Genomic DNA, 21,573 nt, shown 5'->3' with positions numbered 1-21,573 from the left:
ATTAAGATCTAGCTGTTGTTTATATATGCCGACGACATAGGTAATAAATAACTCTTTAAATTATCGTATGAGCGCCTGAGTCATTGTAGTTATGGGATCCATATTACTCGGCTTTTTTTCTTCAGGTTTGTTCTTAATTTTTAATCTATCAATACCATAATGCTTGATGCTTGATTGCTAGGCGTGTTTGTATTATAGCGTTTTTTACGATTCTTGCCCCGTATCCTCCCCCGTGTCTTCCCTTGTATCCCTTGTATAATTTTAACGAGTACCTATCTTGCCGTATGTATGCTTTGCTTTTTGGGTTTTTATATCTTTTTAAATACTTTCAATTTGGGTTGTACGGTTACGATCTTGGCTTATAACGTTTTAATGCTTTAATGCTTGGTTACGTTGATCGGTTTGCTGGTTAAAAGCAATTCTTGCTCAAGTCACTGTTACGTACTACGGGATCCACACCTCGATCCCTCGATCCCACCACCCCACCACCCCACCATCCCACCAAGATCACATCTCTTTTATCTTCTATATTTCCAAGCTTCAGAATGGAAGTCCAGTTCATAAAGCAGCGGGCCATGATGTAATTTCCGACTCTAACATACCAGCTCCAAGCCAAATAATAATAACGCCATGTTCCACCTCAAATCCCAACGCGTACGCAGGTGACCAAGATGGACTCAGAAGAAACCGCAGCTCGGCTCCTCCAGCCCAAAATCCAGTACGCCCAAGCTTGTCCCAGCCCTACATATCCCATCTAACATTGCATCCCCCAGTCCCCTCAAGCTCTTCGACGCAGCCAGATCCCAGAAGCGGCTACTATACGCCTGCGCGCCCATGGTCCGGTACAGCAAGCTCGCCTTCCGGCAGACGGTGCACCACTTCGGCACCGACCTATGCTGGACGCCCATGATCCTAGCCAAGGAGTTCAACCGGAGCCGCGTGGCGCGCGACAGCGACCTGACCGTCTCGACGACCGCCGCCGCGCACGACGAGGTCCCGACCATAGCCCAGTTCGGCGCCAACGACCCCGTCGAGCTGTCGCGCGCCGCCTCCCTCGCCGCCCCCTTCGTCAACGGCGTCGATCTGAACTGCGGGTGTCCGCAGAGCTGGGCTTGCGCCGAGACCCTGGGTGCTGCGCTGATGGGCCGCCGCGAGCTGGTGCGCGACATGGTGGTTGCGACGAGGGAGCGGCTCGCGCGCGACGGGTGGGATGTAGACAGCTTTGCTGGTGCCGACTCCGATGATGTTGGCGGTCGTGTAGGCCGTAGTGTCAGCGTTAAGATTCGAGTGCATAAGGACCTGCGACAGACGGTGGATTTCATCACCACCGTCTTAGGCGACGAGCACCACCGAAATATCGACTGGCTTACCATCCACCCGCGCACGCGCAGCACCCCTAGCAGTATCCCTATCAACGTCGAGGCGCTCGAGACGCTCACGTCTATGTTCGGCACGAAGCTACCAATCCTCGTATCCGGCGACGTTTTTACCTTGTCTACGCTCCCATATACTTCTCACCTCCTAGACCCCCAGCCCACCTTCACCACCTCCAGCCATTCGTCCCCCGATACGACGGGCAACGACTCCTCCAAGCCGAAGCTCCACTTGCCAAACCTATCCGGCCTCATGTCCGCGCGCGCACTCCTCGCAAACCCGGCGCTCTTCGCTGGGTACGACGCATGTCCCTGGGAGGCTGTCGACGTATTTATGAACAACGTGGCACGAGCGCCGTTGCCCCTTAAACTGGCTATACACCATTTGAACGAGATGTGCGGGCCGGGCTTCGGCCCCGACCGCAACGCCGCCCTGCTGTCGAAGAAGGAACGCATACGTCTCAACGAGATAAGCAACTGGATCGACGTTATTGACTATATAGACGAGATCAAGAGTCAACGTGGAGGGAAAGGCGGCGTTGTACGATTTACTTGAATATTTGGGTGGTATAAGAGGATAGACATAGACAGGTACATGTACAAATTTATTTTTCGGAAGGAATCGATACCCATTACAGCGGATATTGCTCTATAATGATCTAGCTCATTGTAAGCATAGCACCAATAAACTCGAGCATTCGAACAAGATGAAAGACGGCAATTATGACTTTGCATTCAATAGCTTGACGTCTATCAAAAAGTCCGCTATCGCTTAGCTACCCCTTCCCCCTAAGGAGATAGATACCTCTGCTACAAACCCCTTCACAATGCAATGCACCTATGCGTCCATTCTACTGTACAACAACCTGACCGTAGAACGTAATGTAACAGAGGTATCGCAGACCCGACCTAGAAGAAGAAAATAAAACGGCACCGCGCCGCCCCCTCGCCTCGAGAGAAGTCAGAATGTGCCGCGATTAACTCCGCTGTTGCCCTTGAGCCGAGAACGCCGCTTGCAGCCTTAAGGCTCGTGTAGGAAACAATAAAAGAAAAAAAAAGAACCAAACCAGGCATTCCCGAACGTATTGCCTTTTGCTCCCTTAGCCGGGCAGATTCACCCCTATAACCCTAACCAGTTCGTAAATCATATTACGGGTTCGGCGGTGGTAGTAGAGGTCGAAATCGCGCCGGCTATCCAAGCGTAGCAATCCGAACCGGAATAGGTAGGCCTGTTTCGTGATATAGTGACTTGGAAAAATAGCTGGGTTTAACGATATTCGAAAACGCGTAAAAATGCGTCGTAAACGTTATTCATCTTCCGATGCTGCATATCCCGGGTCGGATTCACCTGCACCCAAGGCCGCAGACTCAGACACAAGCTCAAACTCGAACTCGGATTCAGACTTAGGCTGTTTGTTTTCCCCTTGATTACCCCCTTCCGATTCGTCGTCCTGGGATGATGTAGTTCCCTATTCATACACCTCACCCTCGTCGTCATCCGAGCTAAGACGCTGCCGTTTCGGGTCCCGACTCTCTGATGCGAGCGACTCGACTTCTTTCCTCTTAGTACCATTAGTCCCTGGATGGAGACCAGGATTATTCGCTGCTTCCTTTAAGACAACGTCTGAATCACCCGGGGCAGCCTGAGAGGCAGACTCGGCAGCAGCCGTATCAACTTCTCTTTCTGCTGCCGCTTCGTCAACGCTGCTAACTTTGCCCCTGGGGCTCTGAGTAGCACTATCGGTTCTGGGGGTGCCATTAGTTGAACGTATATCGATGTCCTCGCCTCTTCTTCGAGTACTATCGAGGATAAAGACAGGAGATTGAGAATATGGATTCTCTTGCTTGCGTAGGGGGTTCTCGATGTAGAAGTCTTTGAGGACAAGTATTGCCTTGGCACAGTTATCCTCGTTGCCATTTAGCGCCTTCCACCATGGCTCGCCGTTCACGTCTTCTATCCGCTCCCCAGTAAAAACGCTGGAGAAGAAGATAGCTGCGATGGCGATATCGCGCGCGTCCATGAGAAGTGGCAGGGTGGTTAGACACGAGTCGTTTAAGAAGGCCCAAGCGGCATGTCGCAGGCTCTTGTTGTGAATTGACTGCAGCTGACCAAGGAAGTCATACAATTTAAAATGCGGGCTTTCAATCATGAGGTCGAAGGTTAAGTTCTCGAGCATGACTTCCTCAAACATGAGGATGCTGTCACGCCATCGCCAGTATTCCTTAGATTGCTCGTCGACGATGAGCTTAACATTCTTCTGTGCGACTTTTGCAACCGCGATAATGATGTCTTTAGTCTTGCGGCAGTTTTCTTCCGTCTTATTCGCTAAGAAGAGCGCAGTCGCAGCGATATTCTATACCAGACACGGTTAGTTATATCTTTTTTCGTCGGGTGGTTTGGCTTGGTTTATGGGTAGACTCACGTAGTGATGTATCCCGTGTTTTTCTTCAACCATGCTGCATCTCATGAAGAATCGGTGAAAGAACACGCCGGCAACGTAGAGGGTAGTCTGAGGAAGTTCAAGCAGAATGCCAGCTTGATATATGAAGTTAACGCCTTTTGCTCGCCTTAACCTCTCATCTTGTGGCGACAATCCATCCAAGATGCTAGGGCTGCTAAGGACCTCGTCCTGGCTAAAATACCATTGATTCGACATGGCGAGCGGTGTTCTAGTTGCTGCTGAGTGGGTAGGAGATGGCGCGCGTTGTCGCGACTGTGGTCTTGGAGGAGATGTGCGCGACGAGTTCGTAGGTGGTGAAGGAGCCGGAGGAGGTATGTCGCGTCTTCTAGATGGCGACTTCGAAGAACTATTAAGACTGGTTTTGCTAGAAGGTGCAGGTGGAAATTGATATGATTCCCGTTGAGGAGGTCGGTATCGATCGATGCTCGCCATTGCGTTGTGGCCCGTGGCCTGTGGATTGTGGGGAGTTGAGCGAAGCAATTGCAAGCTTCAAAACTTCCCACGGCGATTCCAACCTTAGGTAAGTCACCCAAAGGAACCCTTTTTTTAAGTTAGGTAGTGTTGATTAACGAAATCATCTCTTCTATTAGGTAGTTTCTTATTGCAACTATTGTATTTTTAAGTTAAAGTCAAGGTTGTGCTAGAAGGTACCTACGTAATGTAGGAATAAAAGAAATAACTAATACAAAGAAATAAAATAGGTAGTTGGATGGTAGGATGGCAAGATGGAGATGGTAAATGGTAATTTGAATGGTTGCTATCAAGATCGCCCTTGCTTCTCTATCGGATTCGTCACTGAACCCATAGGCGTGGGTCTATGTAATTCTCGATTATGTAGGCAGGTATGAGGTAGGTAGGTAGGTACCTCCTAATAATATACTGCCGGGTTGGTACCTGACACAGTAGCAGTATACTTTATACACAGTATGTACAATACTATGGCATCTTGCTCTCGAAAAGCAAGTTGCATAAAGTTGCATATTACACTACGCCATTTACCATCTCGAGTCTTTCTCCTTAACACAGCAAGATTATTTTTATTGGGTATCTTCCGAGCTTTGCTTGTATTTCCCTTCCGTCCTCAACCATTCCCCTAAATTAATTTACTAAATTCCCTCTCCATCATTTCGACCCCATAACTTAACTGTTCTATCATGTCCACCACTGACGATCCACCTCGCATCTCTGCTAATATCTACACTCGAAACCGGCCCAGTATGTCCTTCTAAGGTCTGTATGAGAGTCCAGTCATCGGCAGAAAAGACGTTAACCTTACGGTCAAATCCGCTGGAGACGAAGAACGTGCTCGACTTCTTAGGGATTTGGTTTCCCTTCTCGTCGAGGCCTGGAGGGGTACCCAGGACAGGATCATCTAACCCTTTGTACCATCTGAGGTCCGAAACTGCACTGGTATGGGCTCCAATACCACCGGTCCTCTGGACCTTCCTTACGTCCCAGCATTTGATCCAGCCGTCTGCCGATCCGGTCAAAACTCGATAACCATCTGAGCCCCAATCGATGCCATGGATAGGTTTGATGTGCCCGTCTCCATGTCCGTCTAGAATCATGACTGTTCTTCCGGACCTCAAGTCCCATATTCTGCCAATGCTATCCAAACCTGCACTAGCAAGTAGCGAACCGTCAGAATTAAAACTGATAGCGAAGACACCTCTCGAGTGGCCTTCTTGTAGTAATAACTCCGTCGTCGACTCAACATCCCATAGGCGCCACGTAGTGTCTTCCGATGCTGAAGCGAGATACCGCCCTGAAGGGTGAAACTCAACTCGGCATACTCGTTGACCGTGTCCTTCCAGCGTTGAGAGCGGCGTGTCCTTGTTTAAAGACCAAAGGTTTACCTGGCCCTCAGCTCCTCCTGAAGCTAGATTAACCGATTCCGGCGAAACATTACTTTCGGCAAGTGTTGCACCAGGAAACCACGAGATACCACTAACTCTGTTGGTATGTCCCCGTAATGTCATCTTCTCCTCCAACGTCGGTATTCCGATCAGCTTGATGGAGCCTCCCCAATTTCCAGCGGCAACAAGCTCGCCATTAGGCGATATTCTCGTCATACTGACGTTCCTATCTCCTGCGGTTTGACTGCCTTGTAATTCGAATGCTTGTAGACGCTCCTTGATCTCTTTGCGGAATTTGACATGCGTTCGTAAAGGTATAGATGCTTCCTGCTTTTGAAAAGACAGCCTTTGTTTCGCCCGTGGCAGGGAGAAGCGGGCAATCTCTTGCCGCGCTCGTAACAATTCATCGCTACCGGTGGTATAGAATTCCTCTTCTTGATCTTCCTGGTCCTCTTCTGGCGCATCTTCCATAGCAACATCCGGTGATTCTGTAGGTGCTTGTTCCGACTGTAGAGCCAAGAGTTCCCTTAATCTATCCCGTCGGTCTGCCGGGCCTTCGCCAAAAAGTGTAATAGGCTCCCCAAGTTCTCGTAGTCTAGCACGTACTCGGCCGTCATCTGTAGGTACTGCCATTGTCGCTGCTCGCCTCTTCCGCTCAAACTGGGACAATATAGCTGATGCTTTCTCCGGCGCAATGCCGGCGGCTGCGGAGGGAATATCATAGTCGCGATCTACGGGAACCTCGTCTAAGGTCATACCACGATCCTAATGAAGAAAAGACGTTAACCAAGCGTCGGCACGAAAAAGATATGGGATATGCAAACTTACCTCTTCTGCTTCCTCTACATATGCCTGTCGCGCCGGGTGCATCATGATGGGCAATAGGTCACAAGATGTTGGCCTTGGATCTAATGCGGGTACGTCCTTGAGAAATCGGAACCGTCCTGATAATAATATATCGCTTCGAGAATTGAAGAGTTTCGATTTCCTATAGAAAAATGTATCCACATGTAGATTGGTAACTTTTTGCGAGTTCTTCAAAGCCGCGTTGAAGGTGAACATAAAAGTGGGACAGCACGCTACTAGTGGTCAAAGCTCCAAGATTTTAGCTCCAAGCTTCAAGCCTAATCCGTTTGTATTGTACAATACGGCAAAAGGTCAGAAGTCAGAAGACAACCAGCAGTCGCTTCCCAATTTTGGCTTACATTCCAAATATTACCCAAGTTTATCCACTTCACGATCTTTAAAATATCACATTTTCGATGCAATAGGCGCATCCTTTTTTTTTCCAAGGCTGACTTAGAGCAGGTTACATATTAAATAAGTTATATATTTAGCCTTGCAAATTGAGCAGGGTGATTCACATACTACATAGTATTTGCCTACGGTGGTTGTTCTTTATGTTGGAAACGTCAATACTATCCCTAGAACGCTGGACTTGGGTTGAGACTCTTTGTTTGATCCAACATCGTAATACCGATCTATCCTAATGCTACGTTTCAAGCAATGCCGACTTTTCCTGCAGGTTCCCTACTGGCAGAACCAGCATGCGTTCCGACACTGTAGGAGCAGGCTCAGACAAGCCGAAGCTTACGGGCCTACATTCCATCCATATGTTGGGTACCTTAGGTATACAACTTAGGTATACAATACTTTAATATCTACCTCCCTAAGCTCAGATGTGCTTGAGGTGACTTTTTACCCTCGTCTTATTACCTTAGGTAGTTAACCGTAATATCAAGTACGAGTCTCCATTTACCTATTAACGAATATGTACCCGCAATCCTCTTTATCATACGATGAGTACACCAAGCCAGTATTAGTTATATAGGTACATAGTTAAGTGTACTGGAACTTTGACTCGAGTTTTGCTTGCTTGACTCTTATATTGTCTCAGCGCAATACAACAAAATAATTAAAGTATGTACGATTATATAGCGATAGTTCTCTACGAAACGTGTACACAGTCGCTGTACAAAATATATTAATGTTCCGTGTGCGTTCTTTGGTTTGGTCACTCCATTGGTTCGAATGTCCTAGCAAAGGTTGCAGCGAAAAGCATGGTGCCTGACAGTCATCTTATAATGGCTAATCGCGGGAACGCGGGACATGGATTACCTAGTGGTATCATGGGTGGATTAATGGTTGGGGCACCTGAACAGCCTGAAGGAGCGTGCTGTGGAGTGCTAGGGCGTACTGGGGGCCTGGTGTCCGCTTAGCCTGACTATTCCTTGGCCGCCCTTGGCACGGGGCTTTCCAATCTGCACAGCTGAAAATAGAAAAGATTTGGTTGGCTTGTGAAAATTGAGGTCCGCTCGCTACACCCCCGCCTGTAAAAAAAAAACTAAACCTTGTTGTAGGCGAGAAGTCGCATAATTCCATTGTCTTAGAGCGGGTGGTGGCCTTATTAACAAACACTTGCCCTGTTCGGCTCTCACTTCTTTCTTTTTTAATTCTTCAACTTTTCTCAACCACCACCGTACGGTGAACCCATTTTTGACACCAAACAGATCTAAGACGCCTCCGCGCGATTAACTATTCGACTGCCAATGCATCAGCAAAACGATTCCGACAGTTTCTCTTCGTCATTAGTCCGCAACCAGATGCTCACCCCGACCCTTCAGCCAGCGCATCCCGATTACCTTTGCGAAGCACGCGCTGACGCCGAGCGACGACGTGGCTCCCGCCTACCTTGAATAGGGGCGGGCTAAGAGAGTCACATCGACGGACGACTCTATTTTATTACTTATTACTTAATCAATTAATTAAATATTATCAAGGATACAAGACTTCATCATGTTACCTCCCGCCGCTCCAGCTCGTAGCACCGTTCGCGGGTTCTCGCACACCCCAATAATGTCCGGCGACGATGATTCTGACCACTGCAAAACGCCACCTTTGTCTGCGCGACGTGGCCGCACCCCCCGTCTCGACGACGTTGTCAGCGCCAACTGCAGCCCCGTACTTCGTGGTCATAATTCTCCCGCCATCAGCGGCATCGCTAAGCTGCGTATGCAGCTAGAGCCCCTTAGCTTATGCGACTCTCGCTCCAGTTCTATGGCTCGAACTCGAAGCAATAGTCGTCGCCGCTGCATGAGCGGAGCCACCAGCCAAATGGGCCGCAGTGATGACGAAATTTCAGAGGGCGGATCAACCAGTTACGAAGTCCCGTTAGAGCATGACTTCGTGAGTGAAAGCGTGCAAGAGAAGAAATACAGTGCGATTGAAGGTGGGCTAGTGCCACGAAAGATGCAGGCCGACGACTTCGAGACATTGCGTTGTCTTGGAAAGGGCACATACGGGACCGTCTTACTAGTTAAGCAGCGTGCTACGGGTCGGCTCTACGCGCAGAAACAGTTCAAAAAGGCTTCTGTTGTCGTGCACAAGAAACTTATCGAGCAGACAAAGACAGAAAGACAAATACTCGAGTCTGTCAACAGACACCCCTTCGTTGTCAAGTTATTTTACGCTTTCCAGGACCAAGAGAGGCTATATCTTATCCTTGAGTATGGACAGGGTGGAGAACTATTCACTCACCTCAACACCGAAAAGATGTTCCCTGAGCCGGTTGCCGCCTTCTACATGGCAGAAATGGTTCTGGCTCTATCCCATCTCCACGATACGCTCGGTGTAGTTTATAGAGATTTGAAGCCAGAAAATTGCCTCTTAGACGCGCAAGGTCATCTCCTGCTGACAGACTTTGGCTTGTCCAAGGTAGCAGTGGATGATGATAGCTGCAAGTCTATACTCGGAACAGTCGAATACATGGCTCCCGAGGTCGTCTTGGGTCAGAAATACGGCAAGGCCGTCGATTGGTGGTCGTTCGGTGCGCTGGGTTACGACCTTATGACGGGTAACCCACCCTTCCGCGGCGGCAATCACGCCAAGATTCAGAACAACATTGTCAAACAGAAGCTGGTCTTGCCGTACTTCCTAGGGCCCGACGCCAAGGATCTGTTAACAAGATTTTTAAAGAAAGATCCTACGAAGCGTCTTGGCTCGAACATGCCCAAAGACCTCCTGATCATCAAGAAGCACAGGTTCTTCCGGAAGATCGATTGGAAGAAGCTTGCCGCCAGGGAAATAGAGCCACCAATCCAGCCAATGATCACGGACCCTGAGCTTGCAGAGAATTTTGCTCCCGAGTTCACCGAGTTGCCTCTAAGCCCCATCTTGGCCAAGTGTCCTTTGGATGATATGCCACCAAAGGATAGCTTAAGGGAAGATCCTTTTGGCGGATTCAGCTATGTAGCTTCCAGCAGCCTGCTAGATGATCACGGGTTTATGTTCAACTAAGCATAAGCATCATCAGCAAGATGCATAGCTTCGGTGCAAACAGAGCGGGAGGCATTGTAGAAGAGATTGCGATTTGAAGCCGGCTTATATGCTGTTCAACTAACAGAAAGGATAGAGGAGTTGAGTTTTGAAAGCGAGGGCTTAGTCCCACAGTTCTAAAAGGTGGTTAACGAATTCGAAGTGGGAATGGCGTTGGGGAGGCCTCAATTAGACGACAGCAATTGATCATTGTTTGCTTACAATCCGTGACAGGGTCCGCGTGATGCTGCAACTAATAAGGACACTGCCACGGCGGGAAAAGAATTGTTGCAAATTGACATACTCGGATCAAAATGGAGCCTATACCTGGTACTTTCTTACATAGTACTAACACCGTTTAGTCTAGGTTAGGGAACGTTTTCGTTCAAGTTATTCAAGAGACACGCAAGCGCATAACCCTGAATATTACACCGCTATAGTATGTAGTGAATCAAGCCGCCTTACAGTCGCCTGAACAGAGGATTCCAAAGGTCGAGCAAGCTGGTTTACATCCATAGTATTCTTGGTTATCCTAATAAACGATTAGCTACTACCATGGCCTAGGTGGAGGTGAGTATTATGTAAAAAGCAGATAGAAATTGATTATAATACACGAACTTGCAGAGCACGCACTCCATCTATCTCACCAATAAACGTAAGGCAAGGCATATGTTAGAATTCATATACACCGCCGTAAGCCCACAGAAAGGAGCCAAATAGTATGTATTTACCTTGTATGTCAGGTAGATTAGCTTTCAAATCTGTAGATGAGCCCAACGTCGTTCGTCAGGGGTCAGGGGTTGTAGATAGGAGTTCTATGTCTACATATTCCTTTACCTCGTCAGCGTAGATGGTTGGCCCTCGTTGTTGGTCGAGAATGGTGACACTGCTATCCAATGATAGGCGGTTATATACTGTCTTATTTAACATGTGAAAAATATTTTTCTCTTGCACGAAGTTATAGGGTCATATCTCGTATCATCTAGATAAACCATCGCTTGGACTGGACATTATTTAGGTTATAGGTAGTCTGACGACACATATGCCCAGAGCGTTTGATTCAGCATATTTCCCTGCTCTGGCATGAAAACATTATCGTATGTGGTTGTATATGGCAAAAGAGACCCTGTGTATAAATAGCTTGAAAACAATTCTTAATTGTAACTCAATGACGAGAATATAAGTCATTGATACAACAAACAGTCTTCCTTCTCAAGCCAAGGTGGGAATAAGATCTACAATACATCATCACCTGTGGACGAAACTAAAAACAATAGTAAGTTCCGTCAGCCAAATATAAAGCCAGGTGTAAATCAAAGTATAAGCCAAGCTGCTGCTTACGTTCCCCAAGAACTATAGTAGGCACCCCCAGAACATCCTTCCCCCACCTCGCCGCGTTGATTCGACGTCGGCCGAGACAATTGACGAATCATCGATTCCGCGATTCTAATAACGGCAATGTTGGGGTTGCGTCCCGGTTCCCCATCTGCCGGAAACCCTACCTTACCAAGGGGCACTTCACCGGAACTTACATATAGCACCGAATCCGCCAAGTTGCACTGCCTCCGAAACAAGTCACCAAGCATCGGGTCTTCTATGTATGTAGCTCCCGGGATCAAGTAAAGGACGCTGTCGTCAGCGAACGCCAATTAGGTATCCCCCAAATTCGAATCTTCAAATAAATATGGCAGCTTCGTCGGGGGGCTAACAGGGGTTTTTTACCTGTGATCTACAACGTGATAATAAAATAGATCATCGGTCCCCCAGCATTGAATGCGTGCATAGCCTACATAAGTTGCCTACTGTTTCTGTCTAGGACGAAACGAGATCATTGGGGGGGCTCTCAGATCGCATACGTAGGCAACGGAGGCTTTGATCTCTTAGCACAAGACGATACTACATATGTAGCGGACGACAAAAGGTTTCACGCCATCTGCATCGTGAATATGCCAAGCTGCCACGGATAATGCGCAGACATGTACGTATCCCGGATACAGTAAGGTTGGCAGGTAGGTATGAACTTTGGAAGTAGGCTCAAGGTCCATGTACGGCATCAATGTATACGGCGGGCAAGACATACATTACTAATGATTTACATATCATATAGGATCGTCCTTCTTTCGCTGCGATTCACATATACCAAGAAAGTCAAGAACTATCCATTTGAGTACCTAATATATAAAATATATATTCTTCCATGGAAGGGCTCTCTCTACATCTTCTACAACATCCATCCCCTTATGTTCATATGAAAAGTACAGTACACACTTTATAAATTTATATCTTACATTTTAGTCTCGAGGACTTGGCGAATTTAACTTTAGTCAAGCACACCCTCCAAAACGTTAAAGTACGATAAGGTCTCGAGGCCGAGGGCCGCATGGTCAGCGCACAGGCAGGTTACATCATATAAATGTTTGAAAGGAGCTTAAAGGCGAGGACGTGAGAGGGGGCCTCCCCGGATATATCAAGTCGAAGTCAGAACTCGGGAAACGAGTCGAGGCATAATTATAACTAGGAGGTGAGTTGTTGAAATCCGTGCATTTTACACTACACCTCTGCTCCTAGAACTATCATATTGCAAAACCAACCACGAATTTGCCGCAAGGCTAAATCTCTCGATAGAATCTGATACCGATTATACATACGACAATACATAGAGGATAGGTAGCTTTCGGGATGGCGCGAACCTCGTTTTTAACCATCGCAGCGTTGTGTAAGTCAGCAGTCACCAGCAACTCTAACATGCCACCACCTTTTCCCCTTTGATTTTCTTAGCCAGCAATTCAATTTTGACGTTCTTCTTCAATGTTGGTGCACTGGATAAACTCTGCAACTATAACAATGGCGTACTGGAAACAATATAGTCATTAACATATTTCACATTTCCTAGATGCGTTCGTATATACCGTCCTCGCCTCCTCCGAGCCGGTGCAATACTGCCCAATCGCGGATGTATGCTACCAAGTCGCAGTACCGGAGGCTTCCGCTGCCAGAAATGGGGGTAACATATACCTACAGCTGCGAGCGCCGGTATCATACTCGTGGGTGGCCTTCGGTACGGGGGACGCCATGGCAGATTCGAGCATCTTTGTGATGTATCAAGACGGCAACGGTAATGTGACAATATCAGCACGTGCTGGAACCGGGCATAGCAGTACGTAAAATCGGGTCTTACATTCTATCCTGCTCTGCCCCTTTTTAGTCCGTCTTGGGACTTAGTTAGAACACGTCAACTAGCTAGGCAAAACATATCACTCTTAGGGTATACCTACCCCCTTAATGCAGCAATTACTAACGCCTATCAATCACAGTGCCACGATACAACTCCATCGTACAGCTAGAGCTCCTCGATGGAAGCGGCCTCTTCAACAACGAGCAGACGATGATCGCCAACGTCAGATGCGGCAACTGCGGTACATGGCCGGGGGGCTCTATGCGCCTAGACGATATCGAGGCACCCTGGATTGCGGCATGGAAGACAGGCGGCGCCGTCAACAGCGCAAACCCGGACGCTCAGATCCGGTACCACGACGCGCACGACACGTGGGCGTTCGACCTAACAGCAGCCACCGTGACTAACGACGCGAACCCGTTTGCGGGCGCAAGGCAGTTCGATAACAACAACCGTGGCGTGGGCAGCGGCAGCTTCGCCGATCCACGCATCTTGATCCTAGGTCACGGTATCATCATGGCCGTCGTCATGATCATCCTGTACCCGTTGGGTTCGGCGCTCATGCCCCTATTCGGCAAGTGGGCAATCCACGCAGCGTGGCAACTCTTCGCCTTCCTGATAATGTGGGCTGGCTTCGGGCTGGGTGTCGTCGCCTTGCAGCGCATTCAACTTGTAAGTCCTATCGATACATTGCTTGCCTTTTACTTTACTTAGACACCCGCCAGAGCGAACGAAGGAAAGTTGACCACAGCTAATTCTCCCGACAGGACTTCAATTCGGCACATACGATCCTCGGCACGGTCGTGGTCGGCCTAATGGGGTTTCAACCGCTCCTGGGCTGGTTCCACCATAAGCACTTTATGAGACACCAGTCCCGAGGTCTCGTATCGCACGCTCATATCTGGTACGGCCGCGCCCTGATAATTACAGGCATAGTCAACGGCGGGCTCGGTCTGGAGCTTGCAGGTGCCCCCAGAACCTTTGTGGTGGTGTACGCTGTCTTTGCCGTTGTTATATTCGGCATATATGTGGGTGCTGCTCTGTTCGGCGAGTGGCGTCGCCGCCGAACCGGAGGTTATGTGCAGAAGAGTTCCTGATCTGTCTCTGGTTTGCTGGGGAGGTTGTTTTGTTGGGTATACCTACTTGAGTATTTCATTATAGCGCTTTAATATGGATGGGATGGGATGGGTTTTATGAGTTTAGTTAGATATGGTTGGTGTTGGTATATGTATAAAAGAACAGACGTTATAATAGCGATCAGTGTTGTATAACGACGCTGGAGAGTACCTGTTAGACCGGGTTGATACGATTTATGTTATTTAATACGATCTAATGATATTTCTTGATGATATTTCTTAATGACATTTTCGTATAAGATTGAGTTGAAGACATGAAGGTTAAGTTGTTAACAAGTTAGAATAGTTGGAGGAAGAATTGAAGGCTATTATTTTATTATACAAGTCCGTTATGTAAGTCTGTTATGTAAGTCGTAGTGGGATGTTAGTAGCGGGAATGGCTGAATGGTAGATGGAATCACGTGATTAACCAATCGGAAGCTCTGATACTCCACCTTTAGCCACTTCGGCGCTAAGAAATCGAAGGACGAAATGCAACGGCGAAGGAAAAACCTCAATCGCAACTCTCGCCCTCTTTCTCTCTCTCCACGATCATACCACCAACCACCACTCACCACTCACATATCGTCAATTGAGCAATCCCCATAAACAGACGGACATCATGCTCGTGCAATTAAGGGTTTCGGTAAGTACCTATTTTGCATATTCTATTTTAATTAATACCTAGACGAATATCGTCATTGAGGAGCTATTCACTAACTTGGTATCTTTTTTTTTTAACGCTTAGACTGCTCGGTCGGCCGCTTCGGCTATCACCCGCGTGGCGAGGGTAAACGCCGTTAGAGGATTCATCGCCCCTACCGTTTCGCGACGAGGTAAGACTCGAAAGTTTATTTATCAGATCATATACCAAGTGGATTCTGGAGACAATTGGAGAAGTGCGCTATGCTGGGATATGACCGGGACCGGAATGGTAGAGTTGGAGGCGTACGGCGGGATGCGGGATGAGATATTATTATCCAGTTGAACAGCTCGCACCCCCACCACCAACTCAACTCGACATACGGTTGCGATATATCTAAGTAGCATAATTCTTCTCTTTCGCAACTCGGAATACATACCACCACATGGCCAATTCTCGAATATTCCAACGATCTATACTAACATGAGCCCGCAGCCGACTTCGTCCAGGAGCTCTACCTCAAGGAACTCAAGGCCTACAAGCCACCGCCCGTCAAGGACTCTGACGCCGCCGGCCAGGTCCAGAACTTCACACTACCCAAGCCCCCCAAGTCGCCCGAGGAGGCCGACTTAGCCAGCAGCCTGAAGGAGTACGAGAACATGGCTGTCGAGGTCGAAGGTAACGAGGGCGCTGCCAACTCGTCGACACCCGCCGTCGTCGAGGACTGGCTGGTCGATGAGGAAGAAGACGAGGAGGGCGCTGCTGCTCACCATTAGATTCGTACCGAGAGACTTAATTACCTACCTACGCGAGAGGAGAGGCTGAGCCGAGAGGAAAAAGTTATACCGGGAGGATGAGGAAGACAGAAGAGAGAAAGCGAGGCGTATTACACATACTCCAGTGTTATGTTAAGTCGTCTAAGAGGTGGTAGAGAAGAGAGATCCCTAACGTCGTCCATGTACATTTATTCCTAGGATCGCTGGTGCCAAAATCACAAATAGATCCTTCGTCATCGAAGAGCTTACACTTATCATGATATCCTTTCGCAGTAAAGTTGTATACGTTCTAATCGCCAGTCGTTGTGTCGAGTCAAGTCTGCTTCGGCTCGTAAGGTGAGTAGAATATTGTCGTCTCTACCGTCCCTACTATTTAAGTTAGTTAAACGGTGTTCATGTTCATATGCCCCTATTCAGACGAGTCTCGTGCTTGATGTTAAATCTATGACTCGCTCTGTTGTGAGCGTCATGACCGATATATATCCAGACTCTTAAATCTTACTAGAGACAGTTTTGATAAAAATACTTCATTGAACGAGCGTCATCCCGTTCGTGTCTTATGTTTAGTCGTCGTCAAATATCCGGGGATACCTTGATAATCCATGAATATTCCCCGACGTTAGATTTATAGAATAAAATTCCAGTATAGGTCTATCACACGTTGACATGTTCTACGCAAATTCCTGTCTCCTCGGCGTCTAGACTATCCTTCGTCCGCTCCTGAGAAGATACGTAGCTATGTGTTGTACGAGTGGATAGAGCACTTGGCAGGTAGGTAGAACCTCGATGATAGATTATAGCTGTATATGTAGGTTAGTATGCATTCACCTACTTACCTGGTCTAGTTAGAACGGGATCAAGTAGAGGCTTCGTAGTTTTATCAATCTCTCCATCTGACGAGATACGGGACGAATATACTCAGGAGTAACGTCCCCTCAACCAGTACAGTAACATCACATCGGCAAGCGTCCCGACTAAGTAAACGAGCCTGTAATCTTCAACACCCTACATGAGGGTATTCACACGATATCCTCACACTGTCGCCCATCCAGCACGTAGGTATGTAGGTAGATAGGTAGCACCACCAAATCCGGGCCCGATCTCCTCTGATCGACGAGCCAACGGTGAAGTTTAGCAACCCTCGAGCAACCCTCTAGGTACAGCCAGCCCCAGACGGCGACCCGAATACCCGGCCGCTTCCACAATAGACGAGGGAGGCAAAAAGGAAGAGAACCACCCCCCAAAAAAGAGAGACGTACAACACCAGGGATTCGCTGGTCGTCACCGACCCAACTACTAATCTGGCGGTATCCGGCTTGTCTAAAGGGGAGAGCGGACGGGATCCCGAATTCTCCGGATCCTATGGTCGTACGTGCCGTTTTCTAGCGCTGCCCGTGTTTATATAACTCTCCTCTCCTATTCGACATTTTCTCTCGTGCCCCCCTCTCGTTCTCAACGTTAATCCTTCCTCTTACTTCATCATGACGAGCTAGCTCTACTACATATAAACCTCGTTACATATGTATCAGCAGCGTACAATTAAACCCGCGAAAAAGAGAGGGTATGGGTAGATAGGTAGGTAGGTAGGTAGGTAGGTGGACATCACGATCAGCTTATACATACCATACCAGTCCATACTATACCACACCCCTCCCCCCTTATCAAAAGTCGTACTACCCGCGTTGTGTTGTGTTGTGTTTCCTTGGATAGGAATATTTCTTCCCTATAGGTGTACCATGATGCAAAACTCGGCTCGCATATTCCTAGTTCATACGCGAGTATCTTTTTATACCCAATACCGCATCTTTGACGTGATCCTACCGAGTTTGGTTGATATCATGTCTCGGCGGGAAGAGGGGAAATTGGAATCATGACCGCATGCAGACAAAAGGGGGGAGGGCGTGGTGATTCAATGGAGACTTGTCAGACTCGTCCTACACAAAGTTCCACGGTTTACAATCTTATATGTATCCGAATGTAACGGCTTGGGTAGGGTCTGATGAGACGAGCATTCCCTCAGCAATACAACGTACAATAGGTCCAGGTCCACGCGTTTACTAAGAATAATGAATAATGGGCGAAATCATGTCGCGACTTGAATTAATTATCATAAGCAACCTAAGTAGTTTCAATTGACTTTTGGTCTCATACTCCTCATTGGGAGTCACCCTTTCAAATTAGTACGCTATGTACTCGTGTGCGTTTTATCTGCATTCCAACCCTGCTTACGTGCCTCTCAGGCTCATCATTAGAGCCCACAAAGGGGCAGCAAACAAATAGCAAGAACTCAGCTTAAATCAAACGCCCACACAGCTCGCTCGCTTCGGCAAAAGCATCGTTAGCATACTAGTAGCCACCTGTCATACCAAGCAACCAAGCCACAACTACCGATCCCTCCTGCGTTTGGCATTGTCATGAGTATTTGGCGTATAAATGCCAAGCTGCTCAACAATAGCAAATGCATCGCATCACTATCAACCCTATAGCCGGCATCCAAGCCCGCAAAGATTCCAAACTGAAGTGACAAAGGAGTAGGATCATAGCGCGATCTGTACTGGTCCCTCACGACCTGAATTGGTGATTTTAGTTGAGTATTTCCGAAACTATTCCGCGATTTCGTGTACGTATGTGCCATGATTCCAGACTATTTGCAAATGCCAAACGCCCTACCACTCCGTAGTGACTAAGTAACCTCTGCCAACCGCCGACTCATGCAGAATGCCGCCCTATGCATGATGCCATGGAGAGAATTTTAAGAGTAATAGACGAATCCGCTCTAGATGCCAAGAACAAGCGGGTCAGGTATCCTCGTGTCGTAACAATCCAGTAAAAAAAGAAAAAAGAAAAGTCCGTGTCATATGTCGAAGTGGGATTCACCAAACGGTTCATCGTTATTGCCCGTCTTTACGATTCCACTCATCCTGTTTGATTTTCGGAGATCGATGTCATCTAGGTCGTCCCAGTCGTTATCTCGGCGATCCACATCATCCATATCCTCATCAATGTACCTTCCTTGCATATGATCGTCCAGTGCGCTCTCGTCGACAAACGTGAAGCCTTGGAAATTCGCCTGCGTGGTCGGAGAAAGGGGAGTTGACGTGGCAAAGCCCGTGGATAACTGCTGCGCACGCTCGTTCAAAGATCCATTTGTGTTTAGTGCATTTGTGAACTCCGGGTCAAAGTAAGAGACGTCTGTCTCGGACTTCAACTTAGGCTTGAAAGGCGGGGTTATGAGTTTCTTGGCCAAGAGATCCCAGTCCACATCACCAAAGAACGGATGGCGCTTTAATTCTTCTGCGTCATCCATGGCACCTAGTCGATGTTTCGGGTTCCTGTTAAGTAAGCCCTTCACAAAGTTTCTGCCTTCCTGCGAAAGTGTGTCTCGCGGAAATCGTACTTTGCCGAATGCGATGTTCTTGTACATCTGCTGCGTATCTTCGGCGTAGAAGGGACTCCATCCGCAGCACATCTCGAATACGAGGACGCCTAGGGACCAAAAGTCGACCATCTTTGTGTATCCAGCTTCGTCCAGTAAAACCTCCGGGGCTAGGTACTCGGTAGTTCCGCAAAACGTGTTGGTGGTGTCGTTTTGGGTTAAGTTTGCTTTGGACAAACCAAAGTCGCACAAGGCTATGTGGCCATTCGCGTCGAGTAGAATATTCTCGGGCTTCAAGTCGCGGTAAACGATGTCGTTATTATGAAGATGTTGTATGGCGAGGATGAGCTCGGCGATGTAAAATTTAGCTCGCTTCTCGTCAAATCGTCCCTCCTTTTGCAAATGCCAGAATAACTCGCCACCAGACATATAATCCGTGACGAGGAAGAGGTCATTCTGGGTTTGGAAGGAAAACTTCAAGCCGACGATGAATGGAGACTCTGACATGGCTGTCCGGACTAGGATGTTCCGCTCCCCAACTGTATGTGCCACCTCTTTCTTCTGCACAATGACCTTCTTCGACAGGACCTTCATGGCATATATTCGGCCGGTATCCTTCTTTCGCACTTGATAAACTTGGCCGAATGTACCTTTCCCAATCAATCGTAAAATTTGGAAATCATCCGGGCCGTAATGCCTCTTTTCCGTTCTCTGGTAGATGGCCTCAACGAATATCTCGCCGGTAGGTGTCTTGTCGGGTGTCGTGTCGGCATTTCCTCTTAACGGGAACCAACCTCGGACAGGATCATCCTTTCCGGGAGTAGCTGCTTGGAAGTCAACATGACCTAAGAACTCTTCTCCCTGTGCGCTGTGGTCGTAAACCGAAATATCCACTAGCATGTCTTTATCAACAACATCACTACTAAAGTTAGTCCATGTGTCCAGGGGACCCTATCAATCTTACAAGACTTACAATAATGCCTCAGCATCCCACTTTGGACATGTAAACGATCGTCGTGGGCGATTGCGAAAAGTATTATAATCGGAAATACTAGTATTACTGCTCTGGCGACTGCGCATGGGGATTGCCATCGCACGACCGGGGTCGCTGCCTTGGCGCTGGATGGGAATACCGCCCATCGCAACCGGCTGAGGTGCTGATTCGTCCTCGTCTTCGAATGTTCGCGGTCCGTGAGAGATCAGTTCGCTCCTTTGGAATACGGCAACGACGTAAGGGTCGTGACTCTTTCGTAAGCCCCTTGCCTCCAGAATCTTAATAGTAAGCTTGCCCCTCTGCGGTGGCGCGGCGGCGCCGCCGCTCGCGGAGGAGACCGGTGTCTGCCTGCCACCTGCGTCCGAGCCATCTCCGCTAAGCTTTGAGGGTGACCTCTCCTCGGGTTGGGACAGCTGGGTAGTCGAGAGCGCTCTAGTAGGTGTCGAGGGACCACTCTTTTTCGATCCATCAGTTAGCTTCTTGAGTCGATCAACCGAAGCGGACTTAGAGAAAAAACTGCAAGCATCGCCTGTAGGGGGTTGGGTATCCGAGGGAGAACTTGGTGTTGTTGTAGAGGTACGGTCGCTAGGGATAGAGAGGTGACTCGCGAGAACACTAGATGTAGTGACAATGCTCGTAAGGGGGGATGCCAAAGTGGCCCTCCGAACTTTCATCTGCGAGAGATCTGTGACGCTCTTATTGTTCATCGAAGAACGATTCGATGAGCCGCTAGCAGCCGCGTCGGAATCGCCACTCGAATCGGACAACTTGCCTCCCCTTTCTGACGGTGTTTGTGAACAAGGAGGCGTAGGATAGGAATGAATATCGGAAGCTGATTGCTGCGAGGACTGCACTTTTGCCAGGGGTTCGATCCTCTCATGTGGAAGGAGAGGCGAAATATCAGGCGTGAGATCCCTGCTGCTCAAATCCGATCCAGGGCTCGGCAGTTGTTGAGGTACGGTGCGCGCATCCTTCTCTTCCTGGGGAAACGAAGGGTAGGTCGACTCAGTCTCTTGTGTTCGGGAGGAAGACGAGCGGCCAAGGGAAAAGGGTAAAGGGGGAGAACGAACCTGGCCAAAGGTACTCATAATACCCGGTAGTCGCTTGTCGTGGAGGTCAGGCTGAGGCGTAGCGATGCCAGAGCGTGGGGTATCATAACCAATTTGATCAGACCCATCTTCCTCCGTAGTAGACGTCCTGCTTGGCATGTTAATAACTATCACCCCAGTTCTCAAGACAATAAATCAAAATATTCTTGGAGCTAAAGAAAGAAGACGATGCAGGGGGTTAAAAAGACGAGAGAATCAAGGGGGATTTAAGGAGGTATCTTGGGTAGAGGACATCTCCACGAAACAGCCATCCAATGACGGCAGCGGTGAGGAAGTCCAATGATCCCGCAACGTAACCAGATATCCATAGATGCGAGATTGCAAGCGATGCGGAAGATGGGCAGGCAGGTGGTAAAAAAGGAGCGAAATTTTCACGAGCC

At 48.4% G+C, this 21,573-nt stretch overlaps 7 protein-coding genes across 7 annotated transcripts; 4 read left to right on the top strand and 3 right to left on the bottom strand.

Moving 5' to 3' along the window:
- The first annotated feature begins 474 nt into the window (after positions 1-474).
- On the top strand, positions 475-2,106 carry F5Y00DRAFT_156445 (FMN-linked oxidoreductase). Its single transcript, XM_048004626.1, has 2 exons — positions 475-718; positions 774-2,106. The coding sequence occupies exons 1-2, from the start codon at positions 672-674 to the stop codon at positions 1,927-1,929; spliced, it is 1,203 nt and encodes a 400-aa protein (XP_047868834.1). The 5' UTR covers positions 475-671; the 3' UTR covers positions 1,930-2,106.
- Positions 2,107-2,842: 736 nt separating this feature from the next.
- F5Y00DRAFT_251048 (cyclin-like protein) lies at positions 2,843-4,030 on the bottom strand (the record flags this gene model as incomplete). Its single annotated transcript, XM_048009794.1, has 2 exons — positions 2,843-3,727; positions 3,797-4,030. 2 exons carry the CDS (start codon positions 4,028-4,030, stop codon positions 2,843-2,845), a joined length of 1,119 nt encoding a protein of 372 aa, XP_047868833.1.
- Positions 4,031-4,941: 911 nt separating this feature from the next.
- On the bottom strand, positions 4,942-6,564 carry F5Y00DRAFT_251047 (WD40 repeat-like protein; the record flags this gene model as incomplete). The annotated part of the gene is made up of 2 exons (XM_048009793.1): positions 4,942-6,456; positions 6,520-6,564. 2 exons carry the CDS (start codon positions 6,562-6,564, stop codon positions 4,942-4,944), a joined length of 1,560 nt encoding a protein of 519 aa, XP_047868832.1.
- Positions 6,565-8,088: 1,524 nt separating this feature from the next.
- On the top strand, positions 8,089-10,628 carry F5Y00DRAFT_226339 (kinase-like protein). The gene has a single exon (XM_048006323.1). The coding sequence runs from the start codon at positions 8,488-8,490 to the stop codon at positions 9,985-9,987; it is 1,500 nt and encodes a 499-aa protein (XP_047868831.1). The 5' UTR covers positions 8,089-8,487; the 3' UTR covers positions 9,988-10,628.
- A 2,056-nt stretch (positions 10,629-12,684) lies between these two features.
- On the top strand, positions 12,685-14,277 carry F5Y00DRAFT_258157 (CBD9-like protein; the record flags this gene model as incomplete). Its single annotated transcript, XM_048010658.1, has 4 exons — positions 12,685-12,721; positions 12,899-13,162; positions 13,320-13,852; positions 13,948-14,277. 4 exons carry the CDS (start codon positions 12,685-12,687, stop codon positions 14,275-14,277), a joined length of 1,164 nt encoding a protein of 387 aa, XP_047868830.1.
- Positions 14,278-14,760: 483 nt separating this feature from the next.
- F5Y00DRAFT_226332 (ATP synthase complex subunit H-domain-containing protein) lies at positions 14,761-15,968 on the top strand. Its single transcript, XM_048006322.1, has 3 exons — positions 14,761-14,941; positions 15,044-15,131; positions 15,434-15,968. The coding sequence occupies exons 1-3, from the start codon at positions 14,918-14,920 to the stop codon at positions 15,712-15,714; spliced, it is 393 nt and encodes a 130-aa protein (XP_047868829.1). The 5' UTR covers positions 14,761-14,917; the 3' UTR covers positions 15,715-15,968.
- A 2,490-nt stretch (positions 15,969-18,458) lies between these two features.
- F5Y00DRAFT_156204 (kinase-like domain-containing protein) lies at positions 18,459-21,487 on the bottom strand. The gene is made up of 2 exons (XM_048004623.1): positions 20,064-21,487; positions 18,459-20,009 (listed from the first exon to the last, which is right to left on the bottom strand). Exons 1-2 carry the CDS (start codon positions 21,290-21,292, stop codon positions 18,569-18,571), a joined length of 2,670 nt encoding a protein of 889 aa, XP_047868828.1. The 5' UTR covers positions 21,293-21,487; the 3' UTR covers positions 18,459-18,568.
- Positions 21,488-21,573: the final 86 nt, after the last annotated feature.

The sequence above is a fragment of the Daldinia vernicosa genome, assembly GCF_022497035.1.
Source record: "Daldinia vernicosa strain CBS 139.73 unplaced genomic scaffold F5Y00scaffold_5, whole genome shotgun sequence".
NCBI lineage: Eukaryota > Fungi > Ascomycota > Sordariomycetes > Xylariales > Hypoxylaceae > Daldinia > Daldinia vernicosa.
The sequence above is the reverse complement of the archived record's forward strand: the minus strand, read 5'-3'. Positions and strand labels throughout refer to the sequence as shown.